We start from the raw sequence: 27,611 nt of genomic DNA, 5'->3' as shown, positions 1-27,611 counted from the left end.
TCCATGACTCTGTCTCTGACGGACAAGAGACGTCTGAAATTGGTTTCAGCTTGTAGAAACCTTCAGTCTCAATCTTTCCCTTCGGTAGCCTTATGCATGGAAATTCTAGGTCTTATGACTGCTGCATTGGACGCGATCCCCTTTGCTTGCTTTCACATGCGACCTCTTCAGCTCTGTATGCTGAACCAGTGGTGCAGGGATTATACAAAGATATCTCAATTAATATCTTTAAAACCGATTGTTCGACACTCTCTGACGTGGTGGACAGACCACCATCGTTTAGTTCAGGGGGCTTCTTTTGTTCTTCCAACCTAGACTGTGATCTCAACAGATGCAAGTCTGACAGGTTGGGGAGCTGTATGGGGGTTTCTGACAGCACAAGGGGTTTGGGAATCTCAGGAGGCGAGATTACCAATCAACATTTTGGAACTCCGTGCAATTTTCAGAGCTCTTCTGTCGTGGCCTCTTCTAAAGAGAGAGTCGTTCATTTGTTTCCAGACGGACAATGTCACAACCGTGGCATATGTCAATCATCAAGGAGGGACTCACAGTCCCCTGGCTATGAAAGAAGTCTCTCAAATACTTGTATGGGTGGAATCCAGCTACTGTCTAATTTCTGCGGTTCATATCCCAGGTATAGACAATTGGGAAGCGGATTATCTCAGTCGCCAAGCACTACATCCGGGCGAATGGTCTCTTCACCCAGAGGTATTTCTTCAGATTGTTCAAATATGGGGACTTCCAGAAATAGATCTGATGGCTTCTCATCTAAACTAGAAGCTTCCCAGGTATCTGTCCAGATCCAGTGATCCTCAGGCGGAAGCAGTGGATGCATTGTCACTTCCTTGGAAGTATCATCCTGCTTATATCTTTCCGCCTCTAGTTCTTCTTCCAAGAGTGATTTCCAAGATTCTAAAGGAGCGTTTGTTTATTCTGCTGGTGGCTCCAGCATGGCCTCACAGGTTTTGGTATGCGGATCTTGTCCGGATGGCTACTTGCCAACCGTGGACTCTTCCGTTAAGACCAGACCTTCTATCGTAAGGTCCTTTTTTCCATCAGGATCTCAAATCCTTAAATTTGAAGGTATGGAGATTGAACACTTGATTCCCAGTCATAGAGGTTTCTCTGACTCCGTAATTAATACTATGTTACAGGCTCGTCAATCTGTATCTAGGATGATATATTATCGAGTCTGGAAGACTTCCATTTCTAGGTGTTTTTCTCAATCATTTTTCTTGGCATTCTTTTAGAATTCCTAGTATTTTACAGTTTCTTCAGGATGGTTTGGATAAAGGTTTGTCTGCAAGTTCCTTGAAAGGACAAATCTCTGCTCTTTCTGTTCTTTTTCACAGAAAGATTGCTAGTCTTCCTGATATTTATTGTTTTGTACAAGCTTTGGTTCGTATAAAACCTGTCATTAAGTCAATTTCTCCTCCTTGGAGTTTGAATTTGGTTCTAGGGGCTCTTCAAGCTCCTCCGTTTGAACCTATGCATTCGCTGGATATTTATTTACTTTCTTGGAAAGTTTTGTTTCTTTTGGCCATCTCTTCTGCTAGAAGAGTTTCTGAATTATCTGCTCTTTCTTGTGAGTCTCCTTTTCTGATTTTTCATCAGGATAAGGCGGTTTTGCGAACTTCATTTAAATTTTTACCTAAGGTTGTGAATTCTAACAACATTAGTAGAGAATTGTAGTTCCTTCATTGTGTCCTAATCCTAATATCTCTAAGGAAAGATCGTTGCATTCTTTGGATGTAGTTAGAGCTTTGAAATATTATGTTGAAGCTACTAAGATTTCCGGAAGACTTCTAGTCTATTTGTTATCTTTCCTGGTTCAAGGAAAGGTCAGAAGGCTTCTGCCATTTCTTTGGCATCGTGGTTAAAGTCTTTGATTCATCATGTTTATGTTGAGTCAGATAGAACTCTGCCTCAAAGGATTACAGCTCATTCAACTAGGTCAGTCTCTACTTCCTGGGCATTTAGGAATGAAGCTTCGGTTGATCAGATTTGCAAAGCAGCAACTTGGTCTTCTTTGCATACTTTTACTAAATTCTACCATTTTTGATGTGTTTTCTTCCTCAGAAGCAGTCTTTGGTAGAAAAGTACTTCAGGCAGCTGTTTCAGTTTGATTCTTCTGCTTATATTTTCAGTTTTTTTTCATTATAAGATTTAAACTTTGTTTGGGGTGTGGATTATTTTTCAGCGGAATTGGCTGTCTTTATTTTATCCCTCCCTCTCTAGTGACTCTTGCGTGGAAGATCCACATCTTGGGTATTCATTATCCCATACGTCACTAGCTCATGGACTCTTGCTAATTACATGAAAGAAAACATAATTTATGTAAGAACTTACCTGATAAATTCATTTCTTTCATATTAGCAAGAGTCCATGAGGCCCGCCCTTTTTTTGTGGTGGTTATGATTTTTTTGTATAAAGCACAATTATTCCAATTCCTTATTTTTTATGCTTTTGCACTTTTTTCTTATCACCCCACTTCTTGGCTATTCGTTAAACTGATTTGTGGGTGTGGTGAGGGGTGTATTTATAGGCATTTTGAGGTTTGGGAAACTTTGCCCCTCCTGGTAGGAATGTATATCCCATACGTCACTAGCTCATGGACTCTTGCTAATATGAAAGAAATTAATTTATCAGGTAAGTTCTTACATAAATTATGTTTTTCTGTCCAATTTTCCAAGAGATCAAGATTTTTTCCAGTCTGTTTCAGATCTGGAAGCTATGGGAGTGATTGTTACCAGTTCCTTTGTGGGAACAGGGGATTGGATTTTAGTCAAATCTCTTCATTGTTCTAAAGAAGGAAAGTAGTTTTTATGACCAGTTCTGGATCTGAAAGCCATGAACAAGTTTGTAAGGATTCCATCTTTCAAAATGGAAACTATTTGGACTATTCTGCCTTTCGTTCAGCAAGGTCAGTTTATGTACACAATAGATTTAAAGGATGCTTACCTTCATGTTCCAATTCACAGATAACATTACCAGTTTCTGAGGTTTGCCTTTCTGGAAAAGCATTTTCAGTTTGTTGATCTACCATTTGGTCTGGCTACAGCTCCAAGAATATTTACAAAGGTTCTGGGTGCCCTTTTGTCTGTGATCAGAACTTAGGGTATTGCAGTGTTTCCTTACCTGGATGACATCTTGGTTCAAGTTCCGTCTTTTCCTTAAGCAAAATCTCACACCAATTGATTCTTTTTCTTTTTACAGCAACATGGTTGGAGGATTATTTTTTCAAAAAGTTATTTGATTCCTCAGACAATGGTAACTTTGTTGGGATTTCAAATAGATTCGGTCTCCATGAGTCTTTTTCTAACAGAGCAGAGAAGGTATAGATTGGTGTCAGCTTGTCTGAACCTTCAGCCTCTCTCTTTCCTCTTGGTTGCTCTTTGTAGGTTGAAGGTTTGTAGCAGCTCAGGGAACTGAGATTGAGGAGTTTGAAGCACCCCTCCCTCATCCCACATCCAGTTCCATTGCAGCTACACTACGCTTCCCAGTTCTGAACCACTTTGACATCACCACGTGCATATGTGGTCACATCGCCAGCACTCACAAGCCTGGAAGTGCTGCCCGCTAGGCCACCAATAATCCCCATCCTGTAGTGCAAGGGACTGAAGAAATCATTTGATCGGCGATCCCCCTGCATGATAAAAAGGGCTCAATGAAAGTATCCTATAAGATAAAATATAAAAGGCCAAGTGTGTTTGTCCTAAGCTGTCATGCGCAGTAAAGACAGCACGAGGGCATGGGCGTGGCCAGGTGAGAGAGAGAGGGAGACACAAAAAGAGATAGGAAAGAGCTAAATAGAGAGGAAAGAGCAAAAGAGAGGGGAAAGAGCAAAATAGAGGGAAGAGAAAGAAAAAGAGAGGGGGTAGAGAGAGAGCACAAAAGAGAGGGGGAGAGGGGGGAGAGAGAGAGTGCAAAAGAGAGGGGGAGAGCGCGCAAAAGGGGGGGAGAGAGAGCGCAAAAGAGAGGGGGAGAGAGCGCAAAAGAGAGGTGGAGCGAGAGAGAGCGTAAAAGGGGGAGCAAAAGAGAGGGGGAGAGGAGAGAGCAAAAGAGAGATGAAGTGAGAGAGAGCACAAAAGAGAGGGGGGGAGAGAGAGCAAGGGGTGGGACCGCTGTTCTGCAAAAAATAGCCTGTGCAAACAGGCTTTAGGACTAGTAGATTTATTATTTAACTTGTCAGAAGGAGACTTTCTTTCATTTGTGCTGTGTTCAAAACCTGTTTGTATTATTTCAGGCTAACAAATGTAGAAATACACAGATGTCTGCAGTGTCTCAGTCACACCCATCTACTTCATTATAAAAAAATTCCTGGAAGGTCCAATAAAAGTGGAATTTTAGATGGTTAATTTAAATGCATCCACACAGCCTTTTCCAGATGCACCATTGCTTGTTATCTCTGTGGTGCATGACATAGTGTAATCTTCATGTTGTATATTATATCGATGTAACAATGTTTTATGTACTGGAGCTTAAAGGATTACTTTCTGTTATAATTTTTAAGCTAAACAACTAACATATTAAAGTTAATAAACATTAATTAAAACCTACTGACCTATATTTTCTCCAAAACTAAGTTTCATAACGTTCTAAAAGTTATATCTCTTATTCGCCGATGATGTCACGTTATCCTGCCCACTATTTTCAGCACTGCATGTTCAAAATACTTAAACCAATAACTTTGTGTTTAAAGCGCCATTTTGGAACCTGGGTATTGTAAACGGATTGGTACAGAGCAAAGGACACCCACGGAGTGGGTTTGGAAAACAATTAAATTTGCAGATAAGATTTCTGATATACGGTAGAGATATGGTAATGAAATGCTATTGATAAAAAGCGTATTTGGGGTAGTTAGTAACAGACATAGAAAATATTTACTTACAGTGGCCCTTTAAGAAACAATAATCCCAAACTAAATATTATGGCCTAGACTACAATGTTGAGTGCAGATAACAAGAACACATTTGAGTATTAAAAGCTTGTTAAAATGCATTTTAAAGGTACATAAAACCCCATTTTTTTTCTTTCATTATCCAGATAGAGCATAGAGTTTTAAACAACTTTCCAATTTACTTCAATTATCAGATGTTTTCAATTTCTTGTTTTTTTAAAAAAGCAGGAATATAAGATCAGGAGTGTGCACGTGTCTGCAGCATTATATGGCAGCATTTTTGCAACAATGTTATTTATTAGCTAGAACACTAGATGGCAGCACTATTTCCTGTCATTTAGTGCTTCAGGCATGTGCATGATACCTACTAATAGAATTAAACTAGAAACTTTTTAAAAATGTTATTCTCTATCGGAATAATAAAAGAAAAAATGTGGGGTTTTGTGTCCCTTTAACTAAAAGGAAAAGTTTACCCAAAGTAAATTGCACACCCTGCATTTTGTACATTTTGTACTCCTATTACAAGTTGACGGTTAAGTGTTGCATTCGAGCACAAACCAAAATAACACTTTTGCATTTAGCGCTTTTGAAAACCAGGTGTAAACTGTTATTGCTTGCTATTACGCATTCAAAAACACGGAAGGAATATAGAAAAAAAATCTTAAAGGGACTTTATAGTGATAAAATTACATGCTCTAATTTGTTAGAGCATGTAAGTTCTTTCATCAGATGGTGAGAGTCCACAAGCCATCAAGTGTGGGAATAGTCCCCTTCTTACCACTAGGAGGCAAAAGACACCCCAACATGCCTGATCTTTAAATACCTATCACTTCCCATGATCCTCAGTCATTTTATTTTGCCTCCTTGAGTCCTTGTGCCGACCTTGGAAGCTTCCTCTAAGAAGGATCTTCTTTCTTAAGGCCCTTTCTTTTATCAAGATCTCAAAACTCTGAATTTGGTGGCATGGCAACTGAAAGCCTAATTCTGTCTCAGAGAGGTTTTTCTGACATGGTTATTGATCCTCTGATTCAGGCTAGGAAATTTGTTACCAGATGTATTTATCATAAGGTCTGGGAAAGTTTTTTTGTGTAGTGTTCTCGCAAAGGTTACCATAAGAATTCCTAGAGTTCTTGAGTTCCTGCAGAAAGGCTTAGATAAAGGTTTATCAGCCAGTTTGCTGAATGGTCAGATTTCGGCTCTTTCTGTTTTGCCTCAAAACACTTTCAGGCTTTTATTCAGCCCCTGATCAGAATTAAACAAGTTATTCGTCCTTGGAATCTTAAAGGGACAGTCTACACCAGAATTTTTATTGTTTTAAAAGATAGATAATCCCTTTATTACTCATTCCCCAGTTTTGCATAACCAACACAGTTATAATAATATACTTTTAACCTCTGTGATTATCTTGTATCTAAGCCTCTGCAAACTGCCCCTTTATTTCAGTTCTTTTGACAGACTTGCAGTCTAGTCAATCAGTGCCTGCTCTCAGATAACTTCACGTGCACGAGCACAGTGTTATCTATATGAAATACGTGAACTAACACCCTCTAGTGGTGAAAAACTGTTAAAATGCAATCTGAAAAGAGGTGGCCTTCAAGGTCTAAGAAATTAGCTTATGAACCTCCTAGGTTAAGATTTTAATTAAGAATACCAAGAGAACAAAGCAAAATTGGTGATAAAAGTAAATTGGAAAATTGTTTAAAATTACACTAGTGACGCTGCTTTGCTATATGTTTAACCCCCACAACTGGGTTAAACTCATATCAGGAGTCACAGAGCACTGTCGGTCCCAAGCAGGTTGTGCGACTTGCGCTGCTTATTGGATCAGCGTAAGTTTCCACTACTTGAGAGGAATTTTTGCATTGCTTAGCGCTGGAGCAGCGTCCAAATACATTTTTAGTCTTTGCCATTTTAGAAATCTATTTTCTCCAACATTGGTGTGTCCAATCCACGGCGTCATCCTTACTTGTGGGAATATCTCTTCCCCAACAGGAAATGGCAAAGAGTCCCAGCAAAGCTGGCCATATAGTCCCTCCTAGGCTCCGCCCACCCCAGTCATTCTCTTTGCCGTTGCACAGGCAACATCTCCACGGAGATGGTTAAGAGTTTTTGGTGTTTAAATGTAGTTTTTTATTCTTCTATCAAGTGTTTGTTATTTTAAAATAGTGCTGGTATGTACTATTTACTCTGAAACAGAAAAAGATGAAGATTTCTGTTTGTGAGAGGAAGATGATTTTAGCAGACAGTAACTAAAATCGATTGCTGTTTCCACATAGGACTGTTGAGATGAAGTAACTTCAGTTGGGGGAAACAGTTAGCAGACTTTTCTGCTTAAGGCTGTCATTTTTCCCCTCATGGGGATAGGTAAGCCATTTTCTTAGTCTCAAACAGAATAAAGGGCTTAATATGGGCTATAAAACTGGTAGACACTTTTATGGGCTAAATCGATTGCTTTATTTGGGCATTTTATACATGTTTATGATGATATTCACATTTATAAGCTTGGGGAACGTTTTTTAACGGCAGGCACTATGTTAGACACCTTTTCCAGTCAGGGAGGGCCTTCCCAGTTGTAGGCTGAGCCTCATTTTCGCGCCATTACTGCGCAGTTGTTTTTGAGAACAAGACATGCAGATGCATGTGTGAGGACCTGAAAATAGCTGGAAAAGTTTCTAGAAGGCGTCATTTGGTATCGTATTCCCCTCTGGGCTTGGTTAGATCTCAGCAAAAGCTGTAGCTGGGACTGTATAGGGGTTAAATTTGTAAACGGCTCCGGTTCCGTTATTTTAAGGGTTAAAGCTCTGAAATTTTGGTAATTTTTGAACAATTCCTTCATAGTTTTTCACATATTCAGTAATAAAGTGTTTCTGTTTAAAATTTAAAGAGACAGTAACGGTTTTGTTTTAAAACGGTTTTTGCGCTTTATTAACATGTTTAAGCCTGTTTAACATGTCTGTGCCTTCGGATAAGCTATGTTCTATATGTATGAAAGCCAATGTGTCTCCCCATTTAAATTTGTGTGATAATTGTGCCACAGCGTCCAAACAAAGTAAGGACAGTACTGCCACAGATAATGAAATTGCCCAAGATGATTCCTCAGATGAGGGGAGTAGACATGATACTACATCATCTCCTACTGTGTCTACACCAGTTTTGCCCAGGCAGGAGGCCCCTAGTACATCTAGCGCGCCAATGCTTATTACCATGCAACAATTGACGGCTGTAATGGATAACTCCATAGCAAATATTTTATCCAAAATGCCTGCATATCAGAGAAAGCGCGATTGCTCTGTCTTAAACACTGAAGAGCAGGAGGGCGCTGATGATAATTGTTCTGTCATACCCTCACACCAATCTGAAGTGGCCATGAGGGAGGTTTTGTCAGATGGGGAAATTTCAGATTCAGGAAAAATTTCTCAACAAGCTGAACCTGATGTTGTGACATTTAAATTTAAATTAGAACATCTCCGCGCACTGCTTAAGGAGGTGTTATCTACTCTGGATGATTGTGACAACTTGGTCATTCCAGAGAAATTATGCAAAATGGACAAGTTCCTAGAGGTTCCGGTGCACCCCGACGCTTTTCCTATACCCAAGCGGGTGGCGGACATAGTGAATAAGGAGTGGGAGAAGCCTGGCATACCTTTTGTTCCCCCTCCTATATTTAAGAAATTATTTCCTATGGTCGACCTCAGAAAGGACTTATGGCAGACAGTCCCTAAGGTCGAGGGGGCAGTTTCTACTTTAAACAAGCGCACTACTATTCCTATCGAGGATAGTTGTGCTTTCAAAGATCCTATGGATAAAAAATTGGAAGGTTTGCTTAAAAAGATTTTTGTACAGCAAGGTTACCTTCTACAACCCATTTCGTGCATTGTTCCTGTCACTACTGCAGCGTGGTTCTGGTTCGAGGAACTAGAAAAGTCGCTCGGTAGAGAGACTCCATATGAGGAGGTTATGGACAGAGTTCACGCACTTAAGTTGGCTAACTCTCTTTTATTTTAGATGCCGCCTTGCAATTAGCTAAATTAGCTGCGAAAAATTCAGGGTTTGCAATTGTGGCGCGTAGAGCGCTTTGGCTAAAGTCCTTGGTCAGCGGATGTATCATCCAAGACAAAATTGCTTAACATCCCTTTCAAAGGTAAAACTCTCTTCGGACCAGAATTGAAAGAGATTATCTCAGACATCACTGGGGGAAAGGTCCACGCCCTTCCACAAGATAGGCCTTTCAAGGCCAAGAATAAGTCTAATTTTCGTTCCTTTCGCAATTTCAGGAACGGACCGGCCTCTAATTCTGCATCCTCTAAGCAAGAGGGTAATGCCTCACAGCCCAAACCAGCCTGGAAACCTATGCAGGGCTGGAACAAGGGTAAGCAGGTCAAGAAGCCTGCTGCTGCTAACAAGACAGCATGAAGGAGTAGCCCCCGATCCGGGACCGGATCTAGTAGGGGGCAGACTCTCTCTCTTTGCTCAGGCTTGGGCAAGAGATGTTCAGGATCCCTGGGCACTAGAAATAGTTTCTCAGGGTTATCTTCTGGAATTCAGGGAACTACCCCCAAGGGGAAGGTTCCACATGTCTCACTTATCCTTAAACCAAATAAAGAGACAGGCGTTCTTACATTGTGTAGAAGACCTGTTAAAAATGGGAGTGATACACCCTGTCCCAATAAAAGAACAGGGAATGGGATTTTATTCAAATCTGTTCGTAGTTCCCAAAAAAGAGGGAATATTCAGACCAATTCTGGATCTGAAGATCCTAAACAAATTTCTCAGGGTACCATCGTTCAAAATGGAAACCATTCGAACGATTCTACCCACTATCCAGGAAGGTCAATTTATGACTACCGTGGATCTAAAGGATGCGTACCTACATATTCCTATCCACAAAGAACATCATCAGTTCCTAAGGTTCGCCTTTCTGGACAAACATTACCAGTTTGTGGCCCTCCCATTCGGGTTAGCCACTGCTCCAAGGATTTTCACAAAGGTACTCGGGTCCCTTCTAGCGGTTCTAAGGCCGAGGGGCATTGCAGTAGTACCATACCTGGACGACATTCTAATACAAGCGTCGTCCCTGTCAAAAGCAAAGGCTCATACAGACATTGTTCTGGCCTTTCTCAGATCGCACGGATGGAAGGTGAACGTAGAAAAAAGTTCTCTGTCTCCGTCAACAAGAGTTCCCTTCTTGGGAACAATAATAGATTCCTTAGAAATGAGGATTTTTCTGACAGAGGTCAGAAAATCAAAGCTTCTAAACGCTTGTCAAGTTCTTCATTCTGTTCCACGTCCTTCCATAGCTCAGTGCATGGAAGTAGTAGGGTTGATGGTTGCAGCAATGGACATAGTTCCTTTTGCACTAATTCATCTAAGACCATTACAACTGTGCATGCTCAAACAGTGGAATGGGGACTATACAGACTTGTCTCCAATGATTCAAGTAGATCAGAAGACCAGAGATTCACTCCGTTGGTGGCTGACCCTGGACCATCTATCCAAGGGAATGAGCTTCCGCAGACCAGAGTGGGTCATTGTCACGACCGACGCCAGTCTAGTGGGCTGGGGCGCGGTCTGGGAATCCCTGAAGACTCAGGGACTATGGTCTCGGGAAGAGTCTCTTCTCCCGATAAACATTCTGGAACTAAGAGCGATTTTCAATGCTCTCAGGGCTTGGCCTCAACTAGCAAAGGCCAGATTCATAAGATTCCAATCAGACAACATGACGACTGTTGCGTATATCAATCATCAGGGGGGAACAAGGAGTTCCCTGGCGATGAAAGAAGTGACCAAAATAATACAATGGGCGGAGGAACACTCCTGCCATCTATCTGCGATCCACATCCCAGGTGTGGAAAACTGGGAAGCGGATTATCTGAGTCGTCAGACTTCCCATCCGGGGGAGTGGGAACTCCATCCGGAGATCTTTGCCCAACTGACTCAATTATGGGGCATTCCAGACATGGATCTGATGGCGTCTCGTCAGAACTTCAAGATTCCTTGTTACGGGTCCAGATCCAGGGATCCCAAGGCGACTCTAGTAGATGCACTAGTAGCACCTTGGACCTTCAACCTAGCTTATGTGTTTCCACCGTTTCCTCTCATTCCCAGGCTGGTAGCCAGGATCAAACAGGAGAGGGCCTTGGTGATCTTGATAACTCCTGCGTGGCCACGCAGGACTTGGTATGCAGACCTGGTGAATATGTCATCGGTTCCACCATGGAAGCTACCTTTGAGACAGGACCTTCTTGTTCAGGGTCCATTCGAACATCCAAATCTGGTCTCCCTCCAGCTGACGGCTTGGAGATTGAACGCTTGATTCTTTCAAATCGTGGGTTTTCAGATTCTGTGATAGATACTCTGGTTCAGGCCAGAAAACCAGTAACTAGAAAGATTTACGATAAGATATGGAAAAAATATATCTGTTGGTGTGAATCCAAAGGATTCCCATGGAATAATATAAAAATCCCTAAGATTCTCTCCTTTCTACAAGAAGGTTTGGAGAAAGGATTATCTGCAAGTTCTCTAAAGGGACAGATCTCTGCTTTATCTGTCTTACTACACAAAAGACTGGCAGCTGTGCCAGATGTTCAAGCATTTGTTCAGGCTCTGGTTAGGATCAAGCCTGTTTACAGACCTTTGACTCCTCCCTGGAGTCTAAATCTAGTTCTTTCAGTTCTTCAAGGGGTTCCGTTTGAACCTTTACATTCCATAGATATTAAGTTACTATCTTGGAAAGTTTTGTTTTTAGTTGCTATTTCTTCTGCTAGAAGAGTTTCTGAGTTATCTGCTTGCAGTGTTCTCCGCCTTATCTGGTGTTCCATGCAGATAAGGTGGTTTTGCGTACTAAGCCTGGTTTTCTTCCAAAGGTTGTTTCTAATAAGAATATTAACCAGGAGATAGTTGTTCCTTCTTTATGTCCGAATCCAGTTTCAAAGAAGGAACGTTTGTTACACAATTTGGACGTAGTCCGTGCTCTAAAATTCTATTTAGAGGCTACAAAAGATTTCAGACAAACATCTTCTTTGTTTGTTGTCTATTCTGGTAAAAGGAGAGGTCAAAAAGCGACTTCTACCTCTCTTTCCTTTTGGCTTAAAAGCATCATCCGATTGGCTTACGAGACTGCCGGACGGCAGCCTCCTGAAAGAATTACAGCTCACTCCACTAGGGCTGTAGCTTCCACATGGGCCTTCAAGAACGAGGCTTCTGTTGACCAGATATGTAAGGCAGCGACTTGGTCTTCACTGCACACTTTTGCCAAATTTTACAAATTTTATACTTTTGCTTCTTCGGAGGCTATTTTTGGGAGAAAGGTTTTGCAAGCCGTGGTGCCTTCCGTTTAGGTGACCTGATTTGCTCCCTCCCTTCATCCGTGTCCTAAAGCTTTGGTATTGGTTCCCACAAGTAAGGATGACGCCATGGACCGGACACACCAATGTTGGAGAAAACAGAATTTATGCTTACCTGATAAATTACTTTCTCCAACGGTGTGTCCGGTCCACGGCCCGCCCTGGTTTTTTAATCAGGTCTGATGAATTATTTTCTCTAACTACAGTCACCACGGTACCATATGGTTTCTCCTATATATTTTCCTCCTGTCTGTCGGTCGAATGACTGTGGTGGGTGGAGCCTAGGAGGGACTATATGGCCAGCTTTGCTGGGACTCTTTGCCATTTCCTGTTGGGGAAGAGATATTCCCACAAGTAAGGATGACGCCGTGGACCGGACACACCGTTGGAGAAAGTAATTTATCAGGTAAGCATTAATTTTGTTATCTATCTCAGTGCATTTTATAGCTTTTCACAGCAAGGCATTACTAGTTAATGTATGCCATATAGATAACATTGTGCTCACTCCCGTGGAGCTATCTATGAGTCAGCGCTCACTGTTAGGGGGGACTTAGTATTTTTTAGAGGTAAAAGAGCTGTTTAACTTAGGGCAGTGACCTACAAAAGGCCCTTTTAAGGGCTATTGGTAGTTTAGTATTAGATTAGGAAGTGTTGTTTTTTTTTAGATTAGGGTTTTTTTGGGCTTGAAAAAGAGCTGATTGCCCTTAAGGGGCAATGGGTATTTTAGTTTTTTAGTGTTAGGTGGGTGGGGTTTTTACTTTTAGGGGATTTAGTATTTTTTACAGGTAAAAGAGCTGTTTATCTTAGGGCAATGCCCTACAAAAGGCCCTATTAAGGGCTATTGGTAGTTTAGATTAGAGGATGTTTTTATTGTTGTTAATACTTCGTGTGGGAGGTAAGGTTTTTTTTTGTTATGTGCGGGCGGTTACGTGTTTTTATTTTTATTTCTTGCAGGCGGTTAAGTGTTTTTTTAATTATTTCGTGCGGGCGGTTGCGTGTGTTTTTTTTTTTTTTTAAGGCTTTGGGTTTGCGCACTCTGCATCCAGGTGGATTATTTTGGCTGCCTCGTACAGCCAACATTCCTTTGATGATGCATGCGCAACTGGCGACACGATGGACGCGTTACAAACGCGATTATAGTATAGATTGACTTGCATTTAGTACTGTGTTGTGCTAAATCTTCAACAACTCCCCGGGCATGAGCACAATGTTATCTATATAGCCCACATGAACTAGCAGTCTCCTGTTGTGAAAAGCAAAATAAAAAAGCATGTGATAAGAGGCTGTCTATAGTGGCTTAGAAACAGGCAGCAATTTAGAGGTTTGAATGTTATAAAGTATATTAATATAACCATGTTGGTTGTACAAAGCTGGGGAATGGTAGTAAAGGCATTTTCTCTCTTTTTAAACTATAACAATTTTAGTGTTGACTGTCCCTTTACAAATGGATACATTTTACTACAATAATTTTTATTGACACAAGTATACTGCATATATGCTTCTTTTGAAAGCTGAATTGCACTCATGCCCATTTCAGTTTTGATTGATATGTCCCTTTCATTATGAGCAGCAAAAATATTTCTAACTAATTTTGCATTAAAGAGAGAGTGAGTATCTTCCAATTTGCTATGTTATATAAAAGTTTAAACCTAAATAAACTAGGAGTTCAGGAGCGTGCATGTGTGTTTGAACAAAAAAAAGTCTAATTTTTTAATTCTTTTTTTTTTTTACTCCTATTTTAGATTTTTTTAGTCAATCGAGACACAGAAATGAAGTGCATGGTCCTGTTGGTGCATTTCACAGTATACAAGGAAGAATCTGATGTCCTGCGCTACAACATCAAGGAAGAGAAATCCAGTAAGTCATGTTTTTAAAACACACTGAATTTAAGATTATCCTTAGGCCTCAAATAAGGGACACGTTGTACTGCCATTAAAGAGAGACCTGTGTACTACATTGTTTACAAATAGCTCATTTACCTTTATTTTGTAATGTGAAATAGCTATTTTTCGCATTGAATCCTCCACCTAAAATACAGATTTCAGCGCAGGAGCTCTAGAAATAAGCAACATAGTGAAGGGTAGGACAGGTGGAAAGCCCCGACCTTTATAATATGTATTCCTGAATCAACTTTAAATGCAATAAACTGCTTGTCTGAATATACTGTCCTTTTAAAGGGCCATAATTATAAAAAAATTATATGCTCTAATTCTTTAACTCCTGCAAACCACCGCTGATACAATTGCCTGCTTTCAAACGGTGTGTGTGAAATAATTTAATAGAAACAACAAAAAACATATACATTTACATATACTTATTATTATTATTGGGCACCAAAATGACCTAGAGACTCCCATGGCCCCTTGTTATAAAGCCCATACGCCCCTCATTAAAATAAAGCCCCCCCCCCTATATAAGTTTTAATCACCTGGTGGTAATAGTGATCACATGGTGTAAGTAAATGTGCGTTCAATTGAGCAGAGGGTCATGGGCTACGTGAAAGTAAAGTTATATAAATATATGAGGATAACCCCTTCTTGTCTGACCATAGAGTTTAGAAATAAGCGCACGCTATTGTTTGTAACCTTAATCATAAAAATGATTAGATAGACAGGCATACATTTTTTTTAATTCATTTTTTTATGAAGGTGTGTCAAGGCAATTATAATAGGGAGGCTTGAAGACAGATTTGAAAACCAGTGGTTTAGACTCTAGAGGATAAAGAAAAATTCTACTGAAATGGGGATACAGTGTGCTAAAAATAACAAATATTTGTATAAATGAAGGCTAAATATGGCGAGTGATTTATCTAGAAGCCCTATCAAACCATTTGTTTTTGTATTTCCTAGAGTATGGTTTATCCAATGAGTAAAGTCACGATTCTGTAAAGCTCTCGGGTATGGCGAGATTATTTTTTTCTAATTAAAAAAATGAGATGAGAGCTATTTATCTCCCTAAGCAGATTCTGCATGTGAATTAGACGCGTACAAGTTTATTTGTGAGATTTGCCTCCTGCACTCTCCTAAAACACTGAGCATTTCATCAGCATTCGTTACTCTCTTAACATTTGATTTATTGCGGTTTTGAGAATATGATCCAAAAAAGCCTTAATACAGACAAAGGGATAGATTAGAATGAGACTTGGTGGCTTTGTTAATCATAAGCTTTATCTGTTTATATTTATTTATTAAGATTAGAGCAACTATATTCCCATGGCAACCAACGTGACAAAACTAGGAGTTGTATAGTTAAAGGGACAGTAAACACCAGAATTTTTGTTGTTTAAAAAGGTAGATAATCCCTTTATTACCCATTCCCCAATTTTGCATAACCAACACAGTTATAATAATATACTTTTTACCTCTGTGATTACCTTGTATCTATGCCTCTGCAAACTGCCCCCTTATTTCAGTTCTTTTGACAGACTTGCATTTTTAGCCAATCAGTGCTTGCTCTTATGAGCTTCACGTGCAGGAGCTCAATGTTATCTATATGAAACACATGAACTAACGCCCTCTAGTGGTGTAAAACTGTCATAATGCTTTCCGATTAGAGGCAGTCTTCAAGGTCTAAGAAATTAGCACATGAACCTCCTAGTTTTAGCTTTCAACTAAGAATACCAAGAGAACAAAGCAAAATTGGTAATAAAAGTAAATTGGAAAGTTGTTTAAAATTACATGCCCTATTTAAATCATGAACAATTTTTTGTGACTTTACTGTCCCTTTAACTCTGACTAAGGCAATAATACCACTTAATACCACATTTTACTGATAATGACAAAAGCAGAAGTTAGAACACATTCCTCAGAATTCTCCAGCAATTGAATTTAGCAGGTGGTGATTTTAAGAATGGATGAGATGTAACAGGAAAAAATTAAAATAGACATTAAAAAAAGGAAAATAATTATTTAATTATACCATGAGCTAGCTGTTTGTACACTGTTTTATATCAACAAATAAACACTAGGGGAAATAACTGTATGATGTCTCTTAGAGCTCTAGAAAGAAATATTATGTAACACTACAGATAGGAGTAATCAGATCATGTTAAATGGACATACATGTGCTATATTGTGTTAGAGCATTTTATTATTGCTTGCTTGTGGTCTTAAGCTCTGCAAAGGGATTAAACACATGGTTAAAGGCAGCACTCAACAGCAACGCACTACTGGGAGCTAGATGAATCTGGCGAGCCAATAACGAAAGGCATATGTGTGTAGGCACCAATTACCAGCTAGCTCCCAAGAGTGAATTGCTGCTTGTATGCTTTTCAAACCAATAGAAGTAAGTATGTTTAAAAATAGAAGTAAACTGAAAAAGTTTCTTGAAAGTACATGCTCTCCATGAGTCATGACCATTTAATTCAGCAGTTAACTCCCCATAAAATGTTTAAAGGGACAGCCAACTCCAAAAATGTTTGTTTAAAAAGATAGATAGTCCATTTATTACCTATTCCCCAGTTTTGCACAACCATCATAGTTATAATAATATACTTTTTACCTCTGTGATTACCTTGTATCTATTCTGACAGCCCCCTGATCACATGACTTTTTATTATCTATTGACTTGCTTTTTAGCTGTGTTGTGCAGAACCCACGGGCATGAGCATAATGTTATCTGTATGACTCACATGAACTAGCAGTCTCCTGTTGTGAAAAGCAAATAAAAAAAGCATGTGATTAAGAGGCTGTCTTTAGTGGCTTAGAAACAGGCAGACATTTAGAGGTTTTAATGTTATAAAGTATATTACTATAACAATGTTGGTTGTGCAAAGCTGGGGAGTGGAAAGTAAAGGTATTATCTATCTTTTTAAGCAATAACAATTTTATTGTTGACTGTCCCTTTTAATTATGCATATTTAAAAAAAAACAAAAAAACTTTATTTGTAATGTTCTTCCATTACATGTCTGCTTTTCCTGTAATTTAACTCCAAAATTTGTTTTTGTTTCTTACCTGACCTAGAAAGCCTGCAAAAGTCAGAACCTTGACACTGCGACTTTCTACACAGTTATTGCTTTATCGGTGCAGAAGCTTTTTTTATATTTGATATCTGTCCTTAAAGGGACAATCTAGTCAAAATTAAACTTTCATGATTCTGATAGGCCATGACATTTTTAACAATTGTCCAATTCACTTTTATCATCAAATTTGCTTTGTTCTCTTGGTATTATTTGTTGAAATCACAGAGGTAAAAAGTATATTAAATATAACCGTGTTTGCTGTTATGTAATAAAGGGAATATATATCTTTTTAAACAATAAACATTCTGGAGTAGACTGTCCCTTTAATTGGCCACAGGAAATATATTATCTGCAGAGGGCAGTCTTCATTTGTCTTTTTTTAAAGGTTTGTGAAAATAGACCAAGGAAAGATAAAAATTATATCAGATTTGTAAAAAGAGGAGAAAAATTAACAGTTCTTTGTAAATGAGACTCTGCCTATGACTAGAAAAGGCCCCCAGTGAAAAAGGTGTCCAATACAGTGCCTGCCGTTTTTTTAAAACAATCCCCAAGATTATAATAACTATTAATAGTTATAATCTGCCAAATATGCTTAGTAAAGTAATCGTTTTAGCCCAGAAAAATGTCTACCAGTTTTTTAAGCCCTAATGAAGCCCTTTATTCTTATACTAAACTAAGAAAATGGCTTACCGGTTCCCATAGGGAAAATGACAGCTTCCAGCATTACCAAGTCTTGTTAGAAATGTGTCATACCTCAAGCAGCAAAAGTCTGCTCACTGTTTCCCCCAACTGAAGTTAATTCATCTCAACAGTCCTGTGTGGAAACAGCCATCGATTTTAGTAACGGTTGCTAAAATCATTTTCCTCTTACAAACAGAAATCTTCATCTCTTTTCTGTTTCAGAGTAAATAGTACATACCAGCACTATTTTAAAATAACAAACTCTTGATTGAAGAATAAAACTACATTTAAACACCAAAAAAACTCTTAGCCATCTCCGTGGAGATGTTGCCTGTGCAACGGCAAAGAGAATGACTGGGGTAGGCGGAGCCTGGGAGGGACTATATGGCCAGCTTTGCTGGGCTCTTTGCCATTTCCTGTTGGGGAGGAGAATATCCCACAAGTAAGGATGACGCCGTGGACCGGACACACCTATGTTGGAGAAATAGCATTGTACTGCAACACAATATGGTTAATGTAACCTGCAAAGGAATTCTATTCACATAAACCAGAACAGCTATTGGCTGCTATATAAATAGTCCACGAGTAACCATAAAGGGAGGGATTGAAAAAACAGCTTTTGTTTTTGCTGAGAAATTAAATCCATAACCCAAATAAAATATATTTCTTATGACAAACTAAAAGAAACATGCACAATCATCAAACTGAGACAACTGCCTGAAGGACCTTTCTACCAAAGGCTGCGTCGGAGGAAGTGGAAAAAACCCCATCAAAAGGGTAACATTTAGTAAAGGTATGCAGAGAAGACCAAGTGGCTGCTTTGCAAATCTGATCAACTGAAGCACATTAGCAGTAGGAGACAGGACACAAATTAAAACTTCTATAATTGGCTATTCATGCTTTGGCCCCCAAAGCTATCTGGGCAGCTTGAAGCAATACAATCTGTTTCTCCTGTGAGCAACTAACCACCAGTAAAAGGATCAATATAAACTAGGCGCTAAACCAGTGCATTTTGTGTCACTTACCCAGGGTTTGGGCCATGCTACTCAATGATACCCTATAAAATCAGCAATGGGAGTACACAACTGTGTACACGGCTCTCAAATATTTATATAAAAATAAATGGTAATAGCATTAGAATATAGTCAGTGCATTGTACTGCAAACTGTAAAATACTGTACAGTTAATTACATGAGAGTAAGAAGACAGATGGTGCCATAACAGAAATCTGAATTGCCGAAATGTGCGACAGTCTGAAAAAGTCTGATAGCCACTGCTCTACACAGCAGACCTCTAAAGAGGGAAACTTACTTTACAACCAAATAATGACCTCCCACTTTCCCCTTTAACAGCTTGCTATAGTGTCCTAGCCATCTATATAACTATTTTTAGGATAGATGATAGGTAGACCTGCAAACTGCATAAGGAGGAGTGTACAGATTCTGCACACACCTATGTATATACCAGCTGCTAAGCCCCCCAGCACTTGGGCCCTGGTGCCACTGCATCGGCTGCATCAATGATAGTTCCTCCCCTGGTCCTAGCTAAGCAAGGATGGTCACAGCAAACATATTTAGATCAAACAAGAAACCACAAATCGACTGTTATAGAAACATCAACTAAAATTTCAGTACATCACAATGCAATGTGGGAGGTGGAAAGTTTAATACATAAAAACCTCCAGGAGATAGTGTCCCAGAAGACCAGTAGAGAGAACAGTTACTTAGAGAAAACCCCTTCCCTACCTGGAAAGTACTAGTTATACATCTAACACAGGGGTCAGCAACCTTGGCACCCCAGATGTTTTGGAACTACATTCCCCATGATGCTGAGTGTGCCTCAGCATCATGGGAAATGTAGTTCCAAAATATCTGGGGTGCCAAGGTTGCTGACCCCTGTTCTACAACAACGGCTGTAACAAGTAACTTGTTGATGATCATCAACTACAATGTAGCAATTTACAGAGATTTAAAAGGGAACACCAAACTCATACAAGCCATAGCACTACATCCCCTATCCCTCTGATATGGGCCATCTGGAGAAAGTCATGCTTCATGTTCCACTCAAGCTATAAGGCAACAGACTCTCAGCATCAATTCTCTATACAAAAGTCAAATTGAATGATCTTCCTGGAGTCATTCTGAAGTAACCAATGACTCCAGACTGATCATCAGAAGCCACCCTGAAGTATGCCCATAGGCCGAAAAATTTAATTGAGATGAGTCATTCCCTGGCTGTTCATGCTTGTGAAGTAATCAGTAAGATAATCTGCTAATCGTTCTGAAGTCATCACCTAGAATTTGTTATCTTAGCTGATGACTTTACAGGCCAGAGGATGTCTGATGATGGGCAAATGACTTCTAAAGTAATGTGATGATCATGAAATGTCACCAGGATGATCTCTAAAGTAATCCTGTTTGTCTCGGGTAGTTAAAGTTTTCTAGAGGCTCCTTCTTAGCCTGTCCTATTTACCTGCTGGGCACCTAACACTTGAAAGACCCCACTCTAAGGGCCAGGCTATTTAAAGCGCCCTAAGATTATCATACAAGTCTCATCAGTACTGTGAAGTCCCTCAGGTAATTTTAGTTCTAGAACTGTTTATATAACTATGCAGGGTTAAAGCTTTCAAATTTGGTGTGCAATACTTTTAAGGCTTTAAGATACTGTGGTGAAATTTTGGTGAATTTTGAACAATTCCTTCATACTTTTTCACATATTCAGTAATAAAGTGTGTTCAGTTTAAAATTTAAAGTGACAGTAACGGTTTTATTGTAACGTTTTTTGTGCTTTGTTGACAAGTTTAAGCCTGTTTAACATGTCTGAACCATCAGATAACGATGTTCTATATGTATGAAAGCCAAGGTTTCTCCCCATTTAAATATATGTGATAATTGTGTCATAGTGTCCAAACAAAGTAGGGACAATAATGCCATAGATAATGATATTGCCCATGATGATTCCTCAAATGAGGGGAGTAAGCATGGTACTGCATCATCCCCTTCTGTGTCTACACCAGTTTTGCCCACACAAGAGGCCCCTAGTACATCTAGTGCGCCAATACTTATTACCATGCAACAATTAACGGCTGTAATGGATAATTCTATTGCAAACATTTTATCCAAAATGCCTACTTATCAGAGAAAGCGCGATTGCTCTGTTTTAAACACTGAAGAGCAAGAGGACGCTGATGATAACTGTTCTGACATGCCCTCACACCAATCTGAAGGGGCCAGGAGGGAGGTTTTGTCTGAGGGAGAATTTTCAGATTCAGGGAAAATTTCTCAACAAGCTGAACCTGATGTTGTAACATTTAAATTTAAATTAGAACATCTCCACGCACTACTTAAGGAGGTATTATCTACTCTGGATGATTGTGACAATTTGGTCATTCCAAAGAAATTATGTAAGATGGACAAGTTCCTAGAGGTTCCGGTGTCCCCTGATGCTTTTCCTATACCCAAGCGGGTGGCGGACATAGTAAATAAGGAGTGGGAAAGGCCCGGCATACCTTTTTGTTCCTCCCCCTATATTTAAGAAATTATTTCCTATAGTCGACCCCAGAAAGGACTTATGGCAGACAGTCCCCAAGGTCGAGGGGGCGGTTTCTACTCTAAACAAACGCACTACTATTCCTATAGAAGATAGTTGTGCTTTCAAGATCCTATGGATAAAAAGTTAGAGGGTTTGCTTAAAAAGATGTTTGTTCAGCAAGGTTACCTTCTACAACCAATTTCATGCATTGTTCCTGTCACTACAGCTGCGTGTTTCTGGTTCGAAGAACTAGAAAAGTCGCTCAATTAAGAATCTTCGTATGAGGAGGTTATGGACAGAGTTCAAGCACTTAAATTGGCTAACTCTTTTATTTTAGATGCCGCTTTGCAATTAGCTAGATTAGCGGCGAATAATTCAGGGTTTGCTATCGTGGCGCGCAGAGCGCTTTGGCTAAAGTCTTGGTCAGCGGATGTGTCCTCCAAGACCAAATTGCTTAACATCCCTTTCAAGGGTAAAACACTGTTTGGCCCTGACTTGAAAGAGATTATTTCAGACATCACTGGGGGAAAGGGCCACGCCCTTCCTCAGGATAGGTCTTTTAAGGCTAAAAATAAGCCAAATTTTCGTCCCTTTCGCAGAAACGGACCAGCCTCATATTCTACACCCTCTAAGTAAGAGGGTAATACTTCTCAAACCAAGCCAGCCTGGAGACCGATGCAAGGCTGGAACAAGGGTAAGCAGGCCAAGAAACCTGCCACTGCTACCAAAACAGCATGAAGTGTTGGCCCCCGATCCGGGACCGGATCTGGTGGGGGGCAGACTTTCTCTCTTTGCTCAGGCTTGGGCAAGAGATATTCAGGATCCTTGGGCGCTAGAAATAGTTTCTCAAGGTTATCTCCTGGAATTCAGGGAACTACCCCCAAGGGGAAGGTTCCACAGGTCTCAATTATCTTCGAACCAAATAAAATGACAGGCGTTCTTACATTGTGTAGAAGACCTGTCAAGAATGGGAGTGATTCATCCTGTTCCATTAGGAGAACAAGGGATGGGGTTTTACTCCAACCTGTTCATAGTTCCCAAAAAAGAGGGAACATTCAGACCAATTTTAGATCTCAAGATTCTAAACAAGTTTCTAAGGGTTTCATCGTTCAAAATGGAAACCATTCGAACGATCCTTCCTACCATCCAGGAAGGTCAATTCATGACCACGGTGGATTTAAAGGATGCGTTCCTACATATTCCTATCCACAAGGAACATCTTCGGTTCCTAAGGTTCGCCTTTCTGGACAAGCATTACCAGTTTGTGGCACTTCCATTCGGATTAGCCACTGCTCCAAGGATTTTCACAAAGGTACTAGGGTCCCTTCTAGCGGTGCTAAGACCAAGGGGCATTGCAGTAGTACCTTACTTGGACGACATCCTGATCAAGTGTCGTCTCTGTCAAAAGCAAGGGCTCATACGGACATTGTCCTAGCCTTTCTCAGATCTCACAGGTGGAAAGTGAACATAGAAAAAAGTTCTCTGTCCCCGTCAACAAGAGTTCCCTTCTTGGGAACAATAATAGTTTCCTTAGAAATGAAGATTTTTCTGACAGAGGCCAGAAAATAAAACTTCTAGGCTCTTGTCAGGTACTTCATTCTGTTCTTCTTCCTTCCATAGCGCAGTGCATGGAAGTAATAGGTTTGATGGTTGCGGCAATGGACATAGTTCCTTTTGCACGAATTCATCTAAGACCATTACAACTGTGCATGCTCAGACAGTGGAATGGGGATTATACAGACTTGTCTCCGACGATCCAAGTAGATCAAAGGACCAGAGATTCACTCCGTTGGTGGCTGACCCTGGACAACCTGTCACAGGGAATGAGCTTCCGCAGACCAGAGTGGGTCATTGTCACGACCGACGCCAGTCTGGTGGGCTGGGGCGCGGTCTGGGAACCCCTGAAAGCTCAGGGTCTATGGTCTCGGGAAGACTCTCTTCTCCCGATAAACATTCTGGAACTGAGAGCGATATTCAATGCTCTCAAGGCTTGGCCTCGACTAGCAAAGGCCAAATTCATAAGGTGTCAATCAGACAACATGACGACTGTTGCATATATCAACCATCAGAGGGGAACAAGGAGTTCCCTGGTGATGGAGGAGCATCCGGGGGAGTGGGAACTCCATCCGGAAATCTTTGCCCAAATAACTCAATTATGGGGCATTCCAGACATGGATCTTATGGCCTCTCGTCAGAACTTCAAGGTCCCTTGTTACGGGTCCAAATCCAGGGATCCCAAGGTTTTCAGATTCTGTAATAGATACTCTTATTCAGGCTAGAAAGCCTGTAACTAGAAAAATTTACCATAAAATATGGAAAAAATATATCTGTTGGTGTGAATCTAAAGGATTCCCATGGAACAAGATAAAAATTCCTAAGATTCTTTCCTTTCTACAAGAAGGTTTGGAGAAAGGATTATCTGCAAGTTCTCTGAAGGGACAGATCTCTGCTTTATCTGTTTTACTTCACAAAAGGCTGGCAGCTGTGCCAGACGTTTAAGCGTTTGTTCAGGCTCTGGTTAGAATCAAGCCTGTTTACAGACCTTTGACTCCTCCCTGGAGTCTTAATCTAGTTCTTTCAGTTCTTCAAGGGGTTCCGTTTGAACCCTTACATTCCGTAGATATTAAGTTATTATCGTGGAAAGTTTTGTTTTTTGGTTGCAATTTCTTCTGCTAGAAGAGTTTCTGAGTTATCTGCTCTGCAGTGTTCTCCGCCCTATCTGGTCCATGCAGATAAGGTGGTTTTGCGTACTGAGCCTGGTTTTCTTCCGAAGGTTGTTTCCAACAAAAATATTAACCAGGAGATAGTTGTACCTTCTTTGTGTCCGAATCCAGTTTCAGAGATGGAACGTCTGTTACACAATTTGGACGTAGTCCATGCTCTAAAATTCTATTTAGAGGTTACTGAAGATTTCAGACAAACATCTTCTTCGTTTGTTGTTTATTCTGGTAAAAGGAGAGGTAAAAAAGCAACTTCTACCTCTCTTTCCTTTTGGCTTAAAAGCATTATCAGATTGGCTTTTGAGACTGCCGGACGGCAGCCTCCTGAAAGTATCACAGCTCACTCCACTAGGGCTGTGGCTTCCACATGGGCCTTCAAGAACGAGGCTCCTGTTGACCAGATATGTAAGGCAGCGACTTGGTCTTCACTGCACTCTTTTGCCAAATTTTACAAATTTTATACTTTTGCTTCTTCGGAGGCTATTTTTGGGAGAAAGGTTTTGCAAGCCGTGGTGCCTTCCGTTTAGGTGACCTGATTTGCTCCCTCCCTTCATCCGTGTCCTAAAGCTTTGGTATTGGTTCCCACAAGTAAGGATGACGCCGTGGACCGGACACACCTATGTTGGAGAAAACAGAATTTATGCTTACCTGATAAATTACTTTCTCCAACGGTGTGTCCGGTCCACGGCCCGCCCTGGTTTTTTAATCAGGTCTGATGAATTATTTTCTCTAACTACAGTCACCACGTTACCATATGGTTTCTCCTATATATATTTCCTCCTGTCCGTCGGTCGAATGACTGGGGTAGGCGGAGCCTGGGAGGGACTATATGGCCAGCTTTGCTGGGCTCTTTGCCATTTCCTGTTGGGGAGGAGAATATCCCACAAGTAAGGATGACGCCGTGGACCGGACACACCGTTGGAGAAAGTAATTTATCAGGTAAGCATAAATTCTGTTTTTCTGCATCCTTTTCTTATTTTGAGGTGGATCAACTTGCCATCTGATTCTTCTGTTTTTACTTTTTAGACAAGGACTTAAAGGGACACTCAAGTCAAAGTAAACTTTTATGAATCAGAAAGAGACACGTTCCAATATACTTCCAGTATCAAATTTTGCACAATCTTTTTATAAACCCAACAAGATCCTACTGAGCATGTGCACAAGCTCAAAGGGTATACATATACTAGTCTGTGATTGGCTGATGTCTGTCACGTGATACAGGGGGCTGGCAAAATGGGAGAAAAAAATTAATTTTCAGAAAAAAATCTTTTTATTTGAAATTCAGAGTAGGTGTTAAATCATTGTCTTTTTATTATGCATGTGTTAGTTATGCAGTTCTACTGCATGGAGTGGTCCTTTAATTTAGTTACCTATAAAGTATTCTGAAAACCTATAGAAAAGGCTGTATGGTGTTGGTTACCATAGATGACCTCTTCGGCAAATGAGATAACATTCAGACAAGCCTTATCTGGACATTTGAAAAAGCGATTGGTCACAATATACATCAAAATCACTATATAACTTTTTTTTATTTAAATGTAACAGAACAAGCCTTTGGATTTGTGTATCAAATGTTTAGTTATAAATAATGAAACAACTTTGCAGTATTATTTATTTTTCCTTTTTGTATGCAATTTAGCTCTAAAAAATTGGTATCTTCTAATTTTCTTAAAGGGATAGGAAAGTCAAAATTTAACTTGCATAATTCAGATAGAGCATGTCATTTTAAGACACTTAAAGGGACACTGAACCCAAATAGTTTCTTTCATGATTCAGAAAGAGCATGCAATTTTAATCAACTTTCTAATTTACTCCTATTATCAATTTTTCTTCGTTCTCTTGCTATCTTTATTTTAAAAGTAGGAATTTAAATCTTATCAGTCAGCCCTTTTTAGGTTCAGCACCATGGATAGTGCTTGCTTATTGGAGGCTTACATTTACCCACCAATAAGCAAGCATAAACCAGGTTCTCAACCAAAAATGGGCCTATGCATCACATTCCTGCTTTTTAAATAAAGATAGCAAGAGAATGAAGAAAAATTGATAATAGGAGTAAATTAGAAAGTTGCTTAAAATTGCATGCTCTATCTGAATCATTAAAAAAAGGGGTTTAGTGTCCCTTTAAATGTACTACTATTGGGGGGGCGGAGCCTGGAGCCGTTAGGAGATGGCTGCTTAGAGTTGGAGCTCTGTGCAGTACTATGGCATAGGACGATATGCTGAGGGGATAAACATAAAAGTTTTGCCTCATTTTGTGGGGAAAAGAAGTGCACACTCCCGAAATTGGCTGGAACTGCTGTTGGGAGCCATAAATCTGTCTGCTAGCGGTGGAGCACAGGAGCAGATAGATGCCGAGCGCCATTTTGGTGGCGAGTTAACGCAACACCGGAGCAACTTTCTAAGAGAATTAGCTGCTGGGGATGCTACCAGGAATAAGCGCATACCCTTTAAACGACTCCTAAGACTAGCAGCTACACCGGACATCTAGCGACTCTAACGGAGGACAGCAAGGCTTCAAAAAAAGACCCGGTGAGGAGCGGGCTGACATAGAGGGCCTAGAGGCGCATAAACCAGTGGCGGTAAGAAGGGTATTTGAAAATGACACGCTAGTCAGAGCTGATCTGAGAGACTGAAAGTTGAGCTGGGCGATATGTGTGGGGCTACCATTCAAAGTCCACATTATGTTTTCATGAGCCCATATTAACCCCTGAAGGGGATGGAAGTTATTAATGCATATACAATGCATATAAATATAGAGCATATGTAACGGCCATTTTCTAATAATGCTGGGACCCAGACTAAAGAATCCTGCACTTCACAGCCACAGATACTAAAAGGGACACACACCAATGAAAGCACTTCTTATACAGCCATTATCAGACATCTAGTAAGGCGACAAGGACACCTACATGCTGACAAGGGGTCTAAATCAATCCTGCCATCTATCTTATAAGCCTGAGATATGATATTAGAGAGAAATAAAAGCTTTGATTTCGTTATCAGAGAGCGCTGTCGACATATATAATGCTGATAGAGATAAGGGTGGAGGAGCATCAAAAAGCTGGAATATACTCAGAAACCTACAGCATTGTCTCTCTACCACTAGCCTCTTACATTGGTTAAGTACTGACTTATGTGCCTTTTGCATTTATTGCATTAGCCTCCTTTTATCAATGCATCTATTCTACTATAAACTTCCAAACTAATATACCATTGGAAATTTGGCTAAATCTAGCAGAACCATGTCAGTGAGGAAACAGAATAAACCCTCCCAGGGGCCTAAATCAGCAGCAGCCAGCCTGTTTTTCAAACCTGCTAAAGGAGAGAAACATTTAGAGTCTGCTAACATGGCGCTGGAAGAAGATAACGACTCTGATGCAGGATCACAATATACAGAAGAAGATGCAACTCCTGCTACAAAAGCTGACTTGAAGGCACTGGTATCTAAACAGGATATTAGTAAAAATTTTGATAA

At 40.2% G+C, this 27,611-nt stretch overlaps 1 protein-coding gene across 1 annotated transcript in view; it reads left to right on the top strand.

Annotated features, from left to right (window-relative positions):
- Window positions 1–27,611, top strand: part of RIN3 (Ras and Rab interactor 3) — a gene marked incomplete at its 5' end in the record, with an annotated part of 196,405 nt that overhangs the window by 21,209 nt on the left and 147,585 nt on the right. Inside the window, one exon of the mRNA XM_053710240.1 lies at window positions 13,986–14,100. Coding sequence (XP_053566215.1) covers window positions 13,986–14,100 — 115 coding nt within the window. The remainder of the gene's footprint in view (window positions 1–13,985; window positions 14,101–27,611) is intronic.

This window comes from Bombina bombina, chromosome 1 (genome assembly GCF_027579735.1).
Source record: "Bombina bombina isolate aBomBom1 chromosome 1, aBomBom1.pri, whole genome shotgun sequence".
NCBI classification, from domain to species: Eukaryota; Metazoa; Chordata; class Amphibia; order Anura; family Bombinatoridae; genus Bombina; species Bombina bombina.
This window is presented reverse-complemented; position numbering and strand designations above follow the sequence as displayed.